Source organism: Myzus persicae, unplaced genomic scaffold, assembly GCF_001856785.1.
Source record: "Myzus persicae strain clone G006 unplaced genomic scaffold, MPER_G0061.0, whole genome shotgun sequence".
Taxonomy (NCBI): domain Eukaryota; kingdom Metazoa; phylum Arthropoda; class Insecta; order Hemiptera; family Aphididae; genus Myzus; species Myzus persicae.
The window spans coordinates 58518-74850 of NW_019102023.1; the positions used below are offsets into that span (position 1 = coordinate 58518).

At 24.0% G+C, this 16333-nt stretch overlaps 1 protein-coding gene across 2 annotated transcripts in view; it reads right to left on the reverse strand.

Moving 5' to 3' along the window:
- LOC111031020 overlaps positions 1 to 16333 on the reverse strand; it is a 73793-nt gene that overhangs the window by 56317 nt on the left and 1143 nt on the right. The window contains exon 2 of one of the 2 annotated variants that reach the window (XM_022310798.1): positions 13518 to 13563. The exons of the other annotated variant lie outside the window; for it this stretch is intronic. Within the exon in view, the coding sequence (XP_022166490.1) occupies positions 13518 to 13539 (22 nt within the window). The 5' untranslated portion in view covers positions 13540 to 13563. The remainder of the gene's footprint in view (positions 1 to 13517; positions 13564 to 16333) is intronic. 2 annotated transcript variants of the gene reach the window in all.

The window sequence follows — 16333 nt, forward strand, 5'->3', positions numbered from 1 at the left end:
AGCTTTTTTTATTTTTCCATGTCGATACCTACTCAAATTCTACAAAAGACGAATTATTTAAGTTTTAGTAAAGTAAAAAATGTAGTTCAACCACAATGTCGTAAAACCGTTTTATCAATAATTATAATGTGCAAATCCAATGGCTTTCCGTGGGATAAGTGGCACGAAAATTCATCAGAACATTTTAATCTAGGTTATATTATATTTGTATATATTATTTAGCATCATTACTAAATACCAGAAATAATTTCACTCTTAAAATTAGATGGAAAATACAGTCAAAACTCTTTATAACGAAACTCTTTACAACGAAAAACTCTATATAACGTAAACATTACATAATAATGGTTGGTTTGCTATATAACCCATTAGACAATTCATTCTCTATAACGTATTAGTCACTCTCAATAACGAAACAATATTTTATGTTTCATAATACAATTTACGTGTTATCGTATCTATTACATATATAAACTATAAAAATAATCGGCAATAATGCCGAATAAAAAAGTCCAAACTAAGATGACAGACAATTTTAAATAAGGTATAAATATGTATAGTATAAAAATTAAATTATATTTAATAAGTATGTATAATAATAATAATAATTAAATATAATACGTAAATATATATAAAATAATGTAAAAATAATGATGTGTTTGATATATAATATTACATAGGTACATACCTTTATACATAAATAATTAAAATTTTGTTTTTTTTTTAACCCTCTCTATTACGAAAACTCTCTATAACGAAATAAATCTCTTGGTCACTTCAGATTCGTTATAAAGAGTTTTGACTGTACTCCAAAATGTTCGACTCAATATATATTATTGTAGTACCGGTAATGTTATTTTAATACCAGCCATACTAAACATTTTTTTCGCTTGGGCTACATACATAATATTTTTGTTACATTACCTAACCCAATATATAAATTGCGTACCATATTTTTAATTTTTTGTGTACATTTCGGCCCGTGTATATTTTATGCATAATAAAATATTAAAATGTAAATTTCGGCTGGCCACCTATATTTTATGTACTAGTAAATTGCGTCTAGGAATATAATTTTCGAAAAATCAACATTTTCATTCCCATTCTTCAGAGATAGACCCGCAAACTAACTGTATTAATATTGGTAGGTATGGTTAAAAATGAGTAATTAAATAACTGATAACACTGTATATGATAATTTATTCCCGCAAAAAATATTCTAAACGAGTCATTCTTTTTAGTTCGCAATTTAGACATTTTTACTTGTAACTATACATGTTTTTATTTCCATTTCCATCATAGATTTTTACTGATATTTCAATTGTTTTATGGCTAGAATTAATAGAATAACTCAGAGCGTTTCAAGCTTCAAACATACCCTGAACGCAATATTTACGTAGTATATGACTGTGACCTTTTTTGGGAGAGGCAATTTACCTAATTTAACATGGTAATTAGGGTACTAAGTAAGGGCTATGTGAATTTAAAAAGATTAAAAATAAATGTATGATTTATTGTATAGTTAAAAATTATAAATACATAATTTTTTTCGAGCTGCATTAAGCGTCTGGCTAGCCACAATGCCACATGTGGCTAGGTCTCAGGTCGAGTATGACTAGTCTTTACAATAATGGTTTTATAATATTAAAAACATTAGTGCACATAAACAAGTTCAGTAGAACATAACAACGTACTTTGTTTAGTGGATTACTTAAAACTAATAACGTGTATTATTATATTTTAAACGTACCTACAATGACATATTCAAATGCTATATTTTTGGCAAAAAATAAGTCAATCTACTAGTAGTAAAATAAGTTGCTTTAAAAACACTAACATTATAAATATGCCACCTTCGTTTAGAAACGTTTTTCGATTTATCATTGAGTTTAAATGAATGACAAAAGTACATATATTAAAGTTACTGATTTCTCAACGGTGAGGTCATTCGAACCAACTATACAGCAGAGTGGTTACCTGCTAGGTACTTTTTTTGTTATCTGAGTTTAAGTATTTTTATTTTTCAACATATTATTATATAAATAATAAAAAAATCATTTGTATGAAAATATGCAGTTTACGTACTGACTGAAATTACTTTGGAAACACCTATAATTTATACATTCGTGGAAACAAAATAAAATTATATAGTTTGATCAATTTTTTTGTGAATCGGATACCAGAACTTTTAATGAATAAAATTATACATTATACGACGTAATATTATAATACCAAGCTTTTCGTTATAACTGCTATAAGAAACAGCTCGTATTTTAATGATCTCATTTTTTTTTAATATGTATTTTATTATTGTATTTGACTGAATATATTAATTTGAATAAAACCGTTGGTTTATTTGTCACAATATGAAGATTTTGTTTAAAAGCGCTTATTTAAAAAGAAAAACTTAATTCTAATGCATACAACTAATAAATAATGGCCCTTGTCACCGAAGCTTAATAATAGCATAATTAAAAATTATAATTATAAATCATTTTAATAATAATATAAATTCAATAATAATTTAAAAAACACAATTCAATTATTCGTCAAAGACGATGATTGGTTTATTTTTTAAATATTTCATTTATCAATTTAAATTTTACTCGTTTAATTTTATGCGATTATTTTGATTATTTTTATTTCATGAACATTTTTTGTTCGCACATTACAGTTCAAAAGCCATAAATTAATATATAAACAAAGTTATTTCATGTGAGCGTGTTAATCAATTTACGGTAAGAACTTTTGAAGCTTTTAGAACTATCCATAAAATTATCTTTTAACATATGATTTTATTTTTAATTCAAAGTAAAAGTTATTTAGTGGCAACGTTATTTCTAATCATAAATCTTCATTAGTAAATTGTAACTGTAAACCGAATTATTTTCTTTGCCAAATGGCTGCTCAGGTTTTTGAAGATTTAATAATTTTTATTACTTAAGGCTTTTATCAAGTATTAGTTTTAACGATAATAATGGAAAGACACATGAAATAAACTATATATGTGTTATTTATATTATATACCTACATATTATATTGTATATTGAAGTTATTATTAAAATCAAATAATCTACTAGTTAAGTATAACTAATATTTGTACTTCTATATTTATTGGTTAAGCTATCTTCGATACGTCTTGTTAGTATAACCAAAGTAAATATAGAATTTCTAATACTCTATCGAACCTTGAAACAACAATGATGTTAGTCAATTTAAAGAAAATAATCATTAAATTAAATTATACTTCTTAAAAATAGTTTAAGAAAATCATAATAATAACACTATATCTTTAAAAAGTATTATCTAAACATGCGAAATAATCTTCTTTTTTTATGTTTGATATTTAAAATGTATTAAATAAAATGATTTAATTTTAGTTTCTGGATGTAGACGAAAGTTAAAGTGTTGTGACTGTGAGTAATGCGTATAGTAATGTGATCTCATGTATAAATATTTTATTTTGAAAACTAATCTACTGGGCCTTTAACATGTATATTATTATGTAGATAATACTCAAAAATAATTTTCTTTAATATTATTATTATTTGTTTTTTCAATTTTAGTCAATATGTAATACATTCATATCTACTAATATTCATTAAAATTCAAGAAAAATATGATAGCATATTTTTTTCTTAGTGGGTTTAAGATTTAACATCTGAAATCATTAGCCTGAACTCTGAAGTAGAATAATTAGTCAGTTTTTAGCGTAAGGGAGGGCACGGTTGGTTTGAAACACGTGTATATGTGGCGAAGATTCGTCACTTGAAATCCGGGTGATCACACATCCGTTTGCTTTTGCTAATGCTTGACCTCAGAACAGTGACTGCGGCCAACCACCGTAACACACCAGTCTCTTGTATGTTTTAATTATGTTGTAACAAACTAGAAACAGTGTTATTAACTTAATTACAAATTCAGAAATATTATTGTTATAATTTGTTTTTCTTATTGGCGCATTCAAGAAATTACCAATATTTATATATTAGTATACTTTTTTGTGTGATAATATACAAATCTGAAACATTTTAAAAATAATTTTTTTTTAAATATTTTAAGAACAATAGTTCTAATTTTTTGTTTTAAAAATAGTATTATTTTAAGAATTGTATATACGACAACGTCAATGTACTCAAATTAAACTATTCCATAACTTAAGCCAAAACGTTCTCTTTTTAAGATAATCTTGAAAATTGATGAAATGTAGTAATAACAATTACGTCATTAAGTAAAATGTTGCTTTAAACTGGTCGTTTTTCAAATCAATAAACTTACTTTAAAATTTAACTTCGTTGAAATCATCAATAATTCCTAATGCAATATATTTAGACACTCTTATCTTGAAAAAAAGTCACTTTTTATTTATTTTTGTCATTAAGTGACCTTATGCGATTTCCTAAATTGTATTATTTGTTTATTCTAATAAAATCACTACTTTGTAATCTTTGATTTAGTTAGAAAATATGATACTGAAGAAACGCAGTTTATAATACAAGCAAAAATAATATAGTAGTGACTTGAAGTGGCGTAGCGTGGTTGCTGCAATCGGTCACGCAACGTTATTGAGAGTACACACCATCCACTGCCACTAGCTCCCGGATGGGTGACCACAACAGTGGTAAAAACATTGACACACATGCACGAGTTGCCTTACCAACAGTACCAACCACACAAAAATCCATAATCCCAGCAATAGCTTATGTCCATAATTGTCGGTTTCAGACCAATAAAAGAGGTATTTATCTACTACTAATAGTTATTATAATAGGTACTCGTTTATAAAGGTAATGCTATTTTATAATGAGAAATAAGCCTAACTATAAATTAAACTTAAAAAAAAGTTTTGAAATTTAAATAAGTACACCTGATTTTATTTATTTTTTTATTTTAACTAAAAATTTTTCTTTTTGTTATGTTTTTCAATATTTAAGTACCTACCGCCAAATTAATTTTGTTAACTGTTAAAAATTTAATTTTTATTTTATTCACCCCGAGTTACGGATTGTTGAAGATAAAACGCTTGTTAACAATAATTTTTTTTTTAGAACTAATTAAATATTTTTTTGAGCTCGTGTTTTATTTTACAATAAAATAAAATAGTTTTCGAGATAAAAGCAGATATTCTGAACAATGGCAATATTATTAATGCCTTCCTCGAAACAGTAGATGTTTCTTTTTAGATGAATTTTATTTAAGTTTTAATAGCTTTTGAAGTATGATAACAACTTTATGATATTTATATAATATACATACATATATATGTATATATAATATATATATATAATATATATATATAATATATATATATAATATATATATATATAAAATCATAATATTTTATTTGTTTCACACTCCAAAACATTTTTTGTGTTGAATTTTCGTGATACATTTTCACTCCATTTTACTATTTAGTGGTTGCAGTTACATAGTTACAAACACCAACCAATTCATCGTGTAATAAATAAGTCTCTTAACCTTTTATATATTTTTAAATCATAGAAAAAAATTACAAAGTGATTTTCTCAATGAAAAATTATTCATAATTACATAAATATGTGTTTATTGCTAACAAAATGTATGTTATGAATTCTCAATTTTCCGTACAAAAGTTTTGTGTATTTTTTGCTCAGTTGATATTGCAGAACTTTTTCTCTCTTCTCCCTTACACAATATTTATGATGTGGTGTGTATTACAAATCATGCCAAAATACAAAGAAAAAATATATTTTTAAAATGCAAAGCTCAAGTCAAAATTTAGTTTTCAAAGATTAATTTTAAAATCAAAATTGTAAAATTTTAAATCTTAAAATTGATAAGTATGAAGTTGAGAGACATCACAATTTAATGAGAACTTCATATAAATAGTACCTAGGTATATTATAATACACCAATTTCATATTTCATTAATATTGAAACCATCAATATTTGCATATTTTTCATTAAAAATGAATTTGATTAAATTTATTTTGTTTTTAAAAAAGAAATAATAATATAATAATTTCACTCAAAATTCAAAACTACATATTGACCAAATAACCAGTTTTTGACTATTTTTTTTTTTTTAATGTACCTATATTTATTATTTTTCACTCATAAAATTATAACTATTATACACTGTTCTTCTTTGTTACTTGAATTAGTTTAGTTTAAAATGTTTAAATATAATTGTAAATTTTGAATAAAAAAAGTTGTTTGATTATTCAAAAACAATTGACATGGTAATTTAAAACCAATTGACATTTTAATGTTATTTTTATGGTAAAATGTTGTAACTAGCATTATCGACACATCTGCATATTATCTAGACTAAAACAAAAAATATGGTAAATATTCAGGTAATATTTATAATCATTAATCTATGTTTAGTATAAAACATTAAAAAGACAAGAAAGAAGTATATTTTACCCAGACATATTTATATGACTTTGTACATATCAAATTTGTACCAAAGTTGAATGAAATTAAATATTTTAAAGTATAATATATATGTATGCATTAATAATATATAAAATAGCACAAAAATATATTGTTTAAAACATCCTTGCATAATAATAATCACATATTTGATACTGTAATATAAACAGTAAAATAAAAAGTAAACTGCTAAAATATTTTCAAATAATTAAACTTTTGTAAAAAAAAAAAAAATTACCATACTGATTATGCTAACATATTAATAAAGAATTAATTAAATTTTTTTTGTGAATTATTAAAAGTTGAAAACAATTTTGAATCTATTTTAAATAGACAAAAATGAACAACGGTTAATTCCATATTTTTAGTAGTATGGGAGTATGTTAAAAGTTAAAAGTTAAAACCCTGTAATGTATAGAACCCATTACCTACTTACGTATTGAAATTCGAATACCCACGTATAAAATTGTTATACACGTATATAAATATTGAATGAATATTGTTTGAATTGCAGTAAATCCACCTGTTGTGTTACAATTTAAATTAAATTAAACAACAGTTAATAACTATTACTTTATTCATTGTGATTTAAAATTGATTTAAAATTGTCCTAGGTATATTTTAAGATCATATCAAAATATAATGTAGGTATATACACAACACACTCTCGACGACCAACAGAGCATAATACAATTAAATGTCTGCTATAAATCTGCAGGTATTATTATAACTTATACATAATTTTATTAACTATATATGATATGCCGAGAGAGTGATGGGTTTGTTTGCATAAAGAATAAAATTAATTTAATTTAAATAGTTTTATTTACCATTTTTAATTTTTATTTAACAATCATTTAAGTTAAGTGTTTCTACAGAGTTTTTGTCTTCATACTAAAACTTATCAACTAGCTCCTTGCCATCACAATATAATACCTATATACTTATTTGTACCTTAAGCAGAGTAACCAATCATCACACTTTTAACAAGTTGGACGTGTCATAAATTAGATTAATTCTATAACTACCTTTTTTTTATCAGTTGTATTGACTTAAAAAGTGTTGTATTGATTACCAACAAATTAAAAAATTTAGATAAATATATTTTTACATTCCTAAAATCAAATCATATAGGTTTTAATGATATTGTTAAAGTTAATTAATTAATTTAGATGCATAATATATCAGGGCTTGTATACAATATAAGACCTGTAATCTCTAATATAGTTTTCTTACTGTAAACGCATACAATATTGCAGGGAATCTTCAGGGTATGTGATAGCTTAATTTATAATATAACTTCTATATTCGTCATGTACATGGTGTCTTGGTTAGTTCATTCAAAGTGAAATCAGTTCGGTCACCTATTGAATAGAGATAACCAGGATGATCGGCTAGACATGTTGAGACTGTTCATGAAATGTATTAAATAACATAATATTGTTTTACATAATATTAGATTCCAGTCGTTGTTCACATTTTGTTGTATAAATGTCATATATTCTGAATCATAAACTCTATAAACGTAAATTATTTGACTGAAAGAATATTGATAATAGTTCTATACGAATATACCAATTGTGATTTTTAGGTTTTATGGTTAAACTGTGTTATTGTACCAATGGGCAAAATTGTATAATTATTATTTATTATCGTGAAAAAAAACGTTATTTAATCGAGTAAAATTAATAAATATAGATAAATAATAACCAGTGATATAAATTAATCATCTAACGTGAAGCAAAATAAACAAGATATTATGAAGTAATTAACTGGGGGCTCTTATTCGTATGTGGCTTATATTGTGGCAGAAAATCGCAAGTAAAACGTATACCTATTATTCTATATTATTTTAGGAATTGTAGAGATATTATGTAAGTTAATAGGATTAAGTTATTGTACTCCGAAAATTAAGATAATTTTGCATTTTAGCTAAATTAAACTATATTAGAAATTATTTAAACTCTAAATCCAACCTTAAGGCTTAACTCAGGAGTAATATCATTGAAAAATCGTTAATGGCACATCTATAATAGTAACGGTCTAAAATATTTCTCTTTCCTTCTCACAGTACAAATAATATCTAAAAACCTTTTCGACCTATTTAAACGCATTGAATGAACATCGACTTATCGGAATCAGTGGACCCAATCAATACAATTTTACACTCGGTATCCCTTAAATTGTATTAAAAGGATGAGTTTCGTAATATATCACGATGAATACATTACGTATGTCTGATGACTGATAGTGCGTTACACGAACACATTTTACCAATGTCATTTTAGGGTTAGGTAAATTACGATGAATGGCTTTAGAATCTCTAAGTCTGCCAGGTTTATCTGACTTATTTTACAACTCTGTGGTCATTTATCATCAGTATGACCTTTTGTAAATTTAATGTATGACCAACCCCGATCGAAATAAATTAGTAGAATCATAACGGGACCATCGATACTATATATACTAACTAAGAATAAACTATAATAGTAATAATGCTAATATAATATGTATGATTAAGCGTTTATCTTTAATATAAATATTATACACACAATATTATTATTAGTTACATACATACTTCTTTAATATTATTTTTATTTCAAACATTTTTTAATGTGCTTTTATACGTAAATGTATACTACATTAGATATGCTAAATCGTTAGTTTCTATATTATAGTATATATAGTAATATAGAATTCCTGAAAAAATGTCTTAGTAAGTTGTAAAAACATCAAAGTTGTTTACAAAGATCTATAGCCACATGTATTCACATAAAATATGACTTTTAAATTGTAACCATAATATCTTAAAAGTATAGTAGCACAAATATAGGAAACATATTAATATATTCCACATATAAATATTATGATAATAATTTAGCAATGTAATCTATAGTTATTTGTAAGATTAAAATTTAGGATAGTTTTTACAACGAATATTTATTCAAATTTGAAGTATTTATTTAAGAAAAATAAAAAAACAGTAATAATATATTAGGAGAATTTATAAAAATCATACCTAGAATTATTCAATTATTAAACATCATAATATTATGATCTGATATATTCGTACTTACGGAAAAAACCTCATAATATTATATTATTTTTGTTATGTTCGACATCGACTTGAATAATGCATAATTAATGTATTTGTTTTGTTTTGTTTACATTAAATAGTATGTTTTGAGAAATGAAAATATATTAATAAAAGCTATAAAACCGATAAAAAGTATGTCGTTTATGAGAGTTTTAGAATTGTTTTTCAGTAGTTATAACCTATATACATCAAGATGTGACCTTCAAATATTATATGAAATAATAAGTCAATTTTTAGTTGTAATGAATTAGTGATTTTTATTTCTTTTAACGATCCGCAAAAGTACATAAAAAATGTGATATTAAATAAAAATTAAACAAACTTTTATTTGTATTTGATTTTTTAGTCATGATTTATGAATTAGATTTGTATAACATTGAGTCGTAATACCATTAAACGTGACCTATCATTTTTTTATTAAATCCAATTAAATACAAGTATAAAAATAAATGTAATTGGACTATTTTGCAGCTCATAGAGTCATAATATGTACATCTGTATAACTTAATTAAGTGATTTAAATACAAATATAACATAACAATAAATCCGTAAATTCAAAACAAATTTTACTTCTTAAAATATTGTCATTTGTAATAAAATAATAGTACATAAATAATAATTTCGATGCCAATGCTTTGGTAAACATAATATTAATTTGTAACTTTAAAATAATAATAGTAAATCACCAAAAATGTAATCATCTAACCAAATGAATCCAGGTTGATTACAAGTAGATGGCACGGAAATAATTTTAAACGTATTGTAGATTTATAGGTATATAATATGGCCGAAACATTTAAGCAAATTCATTTTACATTGAACCCGACAGCGGTTTATAAGTTGAAATGGTCGTTCTGGGGGTGCGTAGCTGCAGATATAATTTATGGCAGAGAACCCAAATGCCAAAAGGTATTGTGGTTGTACAACATGCACAACTTACAAGTACGTTTAAAAAAAATCACTGACAACACAATAAACCTCGTTGGATGCGTATACAGATATGTTCATGCAAAACAAAGAAGAGGTATGTTGAGCGGCTTAGATTCTTTCAGAATAATAAGGTAATTCAAGAAATTACTTGGATTAAGATTATTCGATACCTAACTCATAACTGATATATTGTGATATATTGATACATCTATTTTTACTTTGATTGAAATCCAAGACTTGAGATGAATTACAATTTATTCAATTCATTTACTACGATTTGAGTGTTTATTAATAATGTTGACACCTAAGCCTTAAAAATTAATTGATTTCTAATACATTTTTTTGATGAAATTTAGACAAAAAGTTCAATATAATGTAACTGGCATTTTTTATGAGCGATCCAAGTTCGAATTTTGTATTAATTTGTACATTATAATATATTCAAACGTTTAGTTTAACGAATTTCTGTTATTTTGTAAGGGATCAGTGCTGCAACCAGACAAATCACAATATTTCAGAAAATTAATTTTACATGAAATCATTTTCATAGAAGTAATACCTTTGTAATGGCATACCATCCATACAATTCCGATTATTATCTTCATACATTAAAATATGTTGTCAAAATATGGACTTGTCTGGTTGTTGCAGGGAGCCCTTCATATTGTTATTCAGAAAATATTAAACGTTAAATAATCTGATACATTCCACTATTATTTAAATTATTATTTCAACACACAATACAATTTTTAAAATATATAGACTAATTGTCTCAAACTACCGTATTACCAATAGAAAAATAAATACTAAGAATACCAATTTTAAATATACAATAAAATATCCTTATTGACTGAATCTGCTTATTATATGATTTTCTTATAGGTACATAGCTAATACAACAATTGATCATTAAATTTACATTTAACACATCCATTACATTACTGTGATCTATTCAATAACGCAAGGTGTACTACTAACGTCAGGTGCACTTTCCCCGTTTTTTAATGTAAGTTATTCAAATGTGAATTAATAGTTCACTTTAGTTTTAATAATATATCGTAATATGGTAACAATAAAATATATGGTTACCAATATTTAATAAGCATTAATAATTGTAAGAGACAACAGTTAGTAATGCCATTAAAAATTTTAATAGTTAATATCTACTTAATACAAACATAAAACCATTAAAGTATAATGATACATAGAATAGTTTTTTTATTATATATAAAATCATGAAAACCTTAAAGCATTTTCTTGATTTGCAAACAAAAACTTATTATAAGATATTTCAGTACCTATACTTTTCGGGCGTTCTATAAGGGTAAAACAATTAAAAATGGTCAAATTAGTTTCGTTTCCCGGACTTCATGTGCTGAATTAATCGTTCAAAATTGCTTTCTACATCGTGATAATAATATTATCAAGTACAATTTTCTGTGATTGTAAATATTTTATTATTGTATACAATAAATTAAATATTATAATGATATTTACAAAATTGAAAATAATATTATAATATCATTTATAAATGATACAAAATAAAAATGTTAAAAAAAGTTTGTATTATTTATATTACGATTACGTTGTACGGTATTGTACATACTATAAGTATCTCGTTACTTATAGTTAAATTAATAAGAATTTGATGAACAGCTATAAATAATTCAAGAAATACATAGTTTTTTTCAGTTAGAAATCATTCAAGAAATACATAGTATATTTTTTCTCTGCGGTTTGAACATTTACTGACATACATTTAAGAGGTTGTGTTAATACAAACATACAAAGAATCACAGTACGATTGTTATAATGTAACATAACATGGTGCAAACTGAATTGGTTTTTTTTCAAAACAAATATGTTACCATTGTATCAAAAGGCAAATATCTTTAAATTCAAATTTAAAAAAAATAAATTTGAGCAGCGTGGTAAAAATATAATTTTGGAAAGTATTTATTTTAGTCTATTTTAATATTCAAATTTCCAACTTATCTGAATTAAGTGTAAAGAAAAAATATTTTAATTGTTACTCAAAATGTAGACAAAATGCATAATACATTTGGAATGATCAATCTAATTTACTCGCCGTTAAATTATGCATACAATGTATATTTTAAACCGTGAAATCACTATAAATAAATGACACATCATTCCATCTCTATGTTAGTTATAAACAGACATTTATGATTTACGAATTATTTGATCGGTATAATTCTAATTATCTACAGGCACGGTACAACAATATTCAATATCACAAAAGTAACATAAATAAATTTAAATCAATATTCAAATACCTGAAGGTTTGAGACTTTTGTATCTTTTTGTTATTGAAAATAGAAATATTTTACATTTGTATTTTATTTACAATAAGGAAAATATGAATTGTAAAAGAAAATATTAACAAGTCTGAGGTCATGGTTAAAGTGTTTTAGAAAAGAGTGACGCGTAACAACACTTCATGGAATAGAAACCTTACATTATAATTTTAAATTTAATAATAATTAAATGAGTGTTATTCATAATTATATAATGTTACCTGTTGCTAGACTATTGAACGGTCATTATAAAATGCTTTTTTATATTGTATATTATGTTCACCTATATATAAGTACTTGTACCTAGTTGGTACTGCGTAATACCTACTTTTGAATTTAATCAAAATGACATTTTAATATTTCAGTTTTTGAAATTTTATACACTATATAAATATATAATTTATATAATTCTAAATTGATTCTGAAGATAAGTACAATTCAAATGTATCTTAAAAATATTTAGAGTTCCACTTTTTAAATATGATTGAACTAGTGGTATTTAAATTTTACAAAGTCAATAATAAAATAATTTAGTGTATTAGTAATTACTAACACTTAGCACCAAAATAAGTTAGAACAGTTTTTTAAAATATGATTAAAATTGTATTTAAATATGTCTAAGTGTATGCTTTATAATATTAGTTATTACTGACTACAATACATCCCGAAAACAGAAAATTCGAAAAAATAAAATAATTTGAAAATGTATTTATTGCACACAGTATAGGATAACAAAAACTTAAAGTTCATCTTACTATTCAAATTAAACAGATTCATTCTACAGTTACAATTTGAAATTGTCTGAAACAAAAAAAAGCAAAACAAATATTTTAGAATTGTGTTACAGATTCAAAAATATTACCGGGAATAGGATTATATTATATTAGTACGTGCTACAAAAAAATATGCATCTCCTTAAGTATTTTAATTTTATCTACATATCGTTGTAGTTTTTCATATTGAATAGGGAAACCGCGGAAAAAATAAAAAATAAGCCATGGAAGTAATTCTGCTGTATATATTAGATGTCGGGTATAGTTCGTCATTGATTGGGCACTGTAAAATATGTGTTGAACTTGGATTCAATAATAAATCATTACTTAATAAAAAAAGGATTGTGTGTTGAAATGAACTGTTACTTGTTAACATATATATTCATATGGATATTTTTTTAGGTAACTACCATGTATATTTATATTAGTAATTTATTTTCATATAAGTAATACGGTAGGTTGAATTAAGTTTTTCCAATAACATATCCCATAATTTATCTTATAATAATTTGTATTATAATATTATTTCACATAGTACTACTACCAAGTGGCTAGTTGTTAATAACTCATTATTAAATACTGACGTGGGTATGACAAATAATTAGTGTGAATATATATCTTAAAGATAGTTTGAAATCAATCAAAATATTTTCTAATAAAATTACATTGTGAGTATAAAATAATGATATAAGGAGTAAAGGTAACATATTTAAATCCATATTTTTTTTTAAATAAAACAAAATAATTTAAATCTTTATTTTTTGTTCAATTATAGATTTTTTAAAAATATGAAAATTGAACAAAAAATATCTATAAATAATATTTATTTTTGATATTTTTAAATTTATTTAAAAACAACTTACAAGGAACACTGTATAATATTTTCAAACTTTTTGAATACCATGAATAAAATATATTATTTTAAAAAAAAATTTAGAAAAAAAAAAATTGTAAACAGAAGATATTAATTTAAGTAATAGGTGAATCTTTAAGTTTTTAATATTTTTGAATAATAACAGATAACAAAATTAATTAGAGGATAAAAATTTATAAGTTTGAATATTCAATATCATTAAAGTTTCAACTTAAGTCACTCATAAAAATGTAGGTAATTATCTTTACACTCATTTTTATTTTTTGAATTCCAGTTACAAAACTTATGAACAATATTGTATTCAATTTTTATGCTTTTTAACCCACAAAAAAATGTATCATACATTAACCTTAAAAATATAATCAACGCTAAAACACCTAAAATAATTAGAAATTACACTATTATGTATAGAAAATTAGAAAATGCTAATATAGATTTTTGGTGAAGAACCTGAGTTTCAAAATCCATTCAATTTTTAATTACAGCTAAATTAATTTGGTCAAAAACTGAGTTTAAGTAAACTGTTTCGTATACCTTTATTTTTTTGTTTTTTTTCCTTATTGATTTTAAATGTAGGTAAGTACTGTGAATTTAGTAATTAGTACTTAGTAGCACCGACTATTTGCTACTATAAATCACACTAATAGTTGAAAATTGAATTATTTATACTTCTCAAAAATGAGATGACAGACCCACAAAAAAAACTTGATACTTTCTTCGCTGCATGGAAAAACAATGAATCATAGATATTTTTTAGCGGGATATTGTAGTAATGATTTATTGTTTGACGTTCGTCTTTGACAAGTTTACTTTCACGATAGGCTCTTCGGCATTCAGAATTTGAAGTCATATTTACGAATATCAACCAATTTCATTTATAAAGATGAGTTTCAATAAGGCACAATCGAAAATTATAATAATTAAAATTGGATTATGAATTAAATTATATATAATTTAAGAAAAATGTATTAATGAGATTTATATAGTAATGTAATGATGTCATGTATAGATTACTAGAAGTATCCTAGGTGGTGATTTACTGTAACACGATATTAACTACTCAAAATTAGCAGAAAAATAAAAGTTGTGATTAGCCTAAACACATAACTTTGTTAAAGAACACACATATTATATCATTGTAAAATTAATACATTCATCGATTCACTTAGAATTTTAAATGCTTACTAGGCACGACTTCTCAAGCAATCAATATAACTATAGTCACTGAGATACTAGTACACTATTTACTAACCTAACCATAAAAGTGTTCACAGACAAATTTTGAAATTTAAAATACGGAACATAAACAATAAATTAAAAAATGTAATAGCTTACCATACAAAACATTAATTATAGTATACAATTTGAATTATTAATAAATAAAACGTATCAATATATTATCATATTTTTTAGGTTTTCCAATTATTCTAAAATCACTTGAGAGTTTAAGAAAGGCAAAGGTATGTTTATGATAAAAAAATTTAAATATGTAAATTGGTATATACATATGAGTGTACATAATGTAATGAATATTTTAAATTAATAACTAATAAACAATTTACTATTATTGTAACCAAAAATAAATTACATTTTTTAAATGTGTTCCTTTATAAAAAAAAGATGTCTGTTGGTAATAAATTGAATGAAAAATAAAAGAAAATGAACGTAGAAATCATTTCATCTACTCTATACATCGTGAACAATATAAAATTTTTTATTTTTATATTTTCTGCGGCGTTTTTCAAAAAATTCATCGTTATTTTTGTATTATATTATTTTAAAAGAAAAAAATATTTACATAATACTTGAAAATATTTATATACGAGGTTATATTGTACTAGGTTGGAGTAAACAATTGAATAGAAGAATACCTAAATATTGTTTCATTAATTATATAATAATTTTTTTTTTAGTTTTTTCTCTT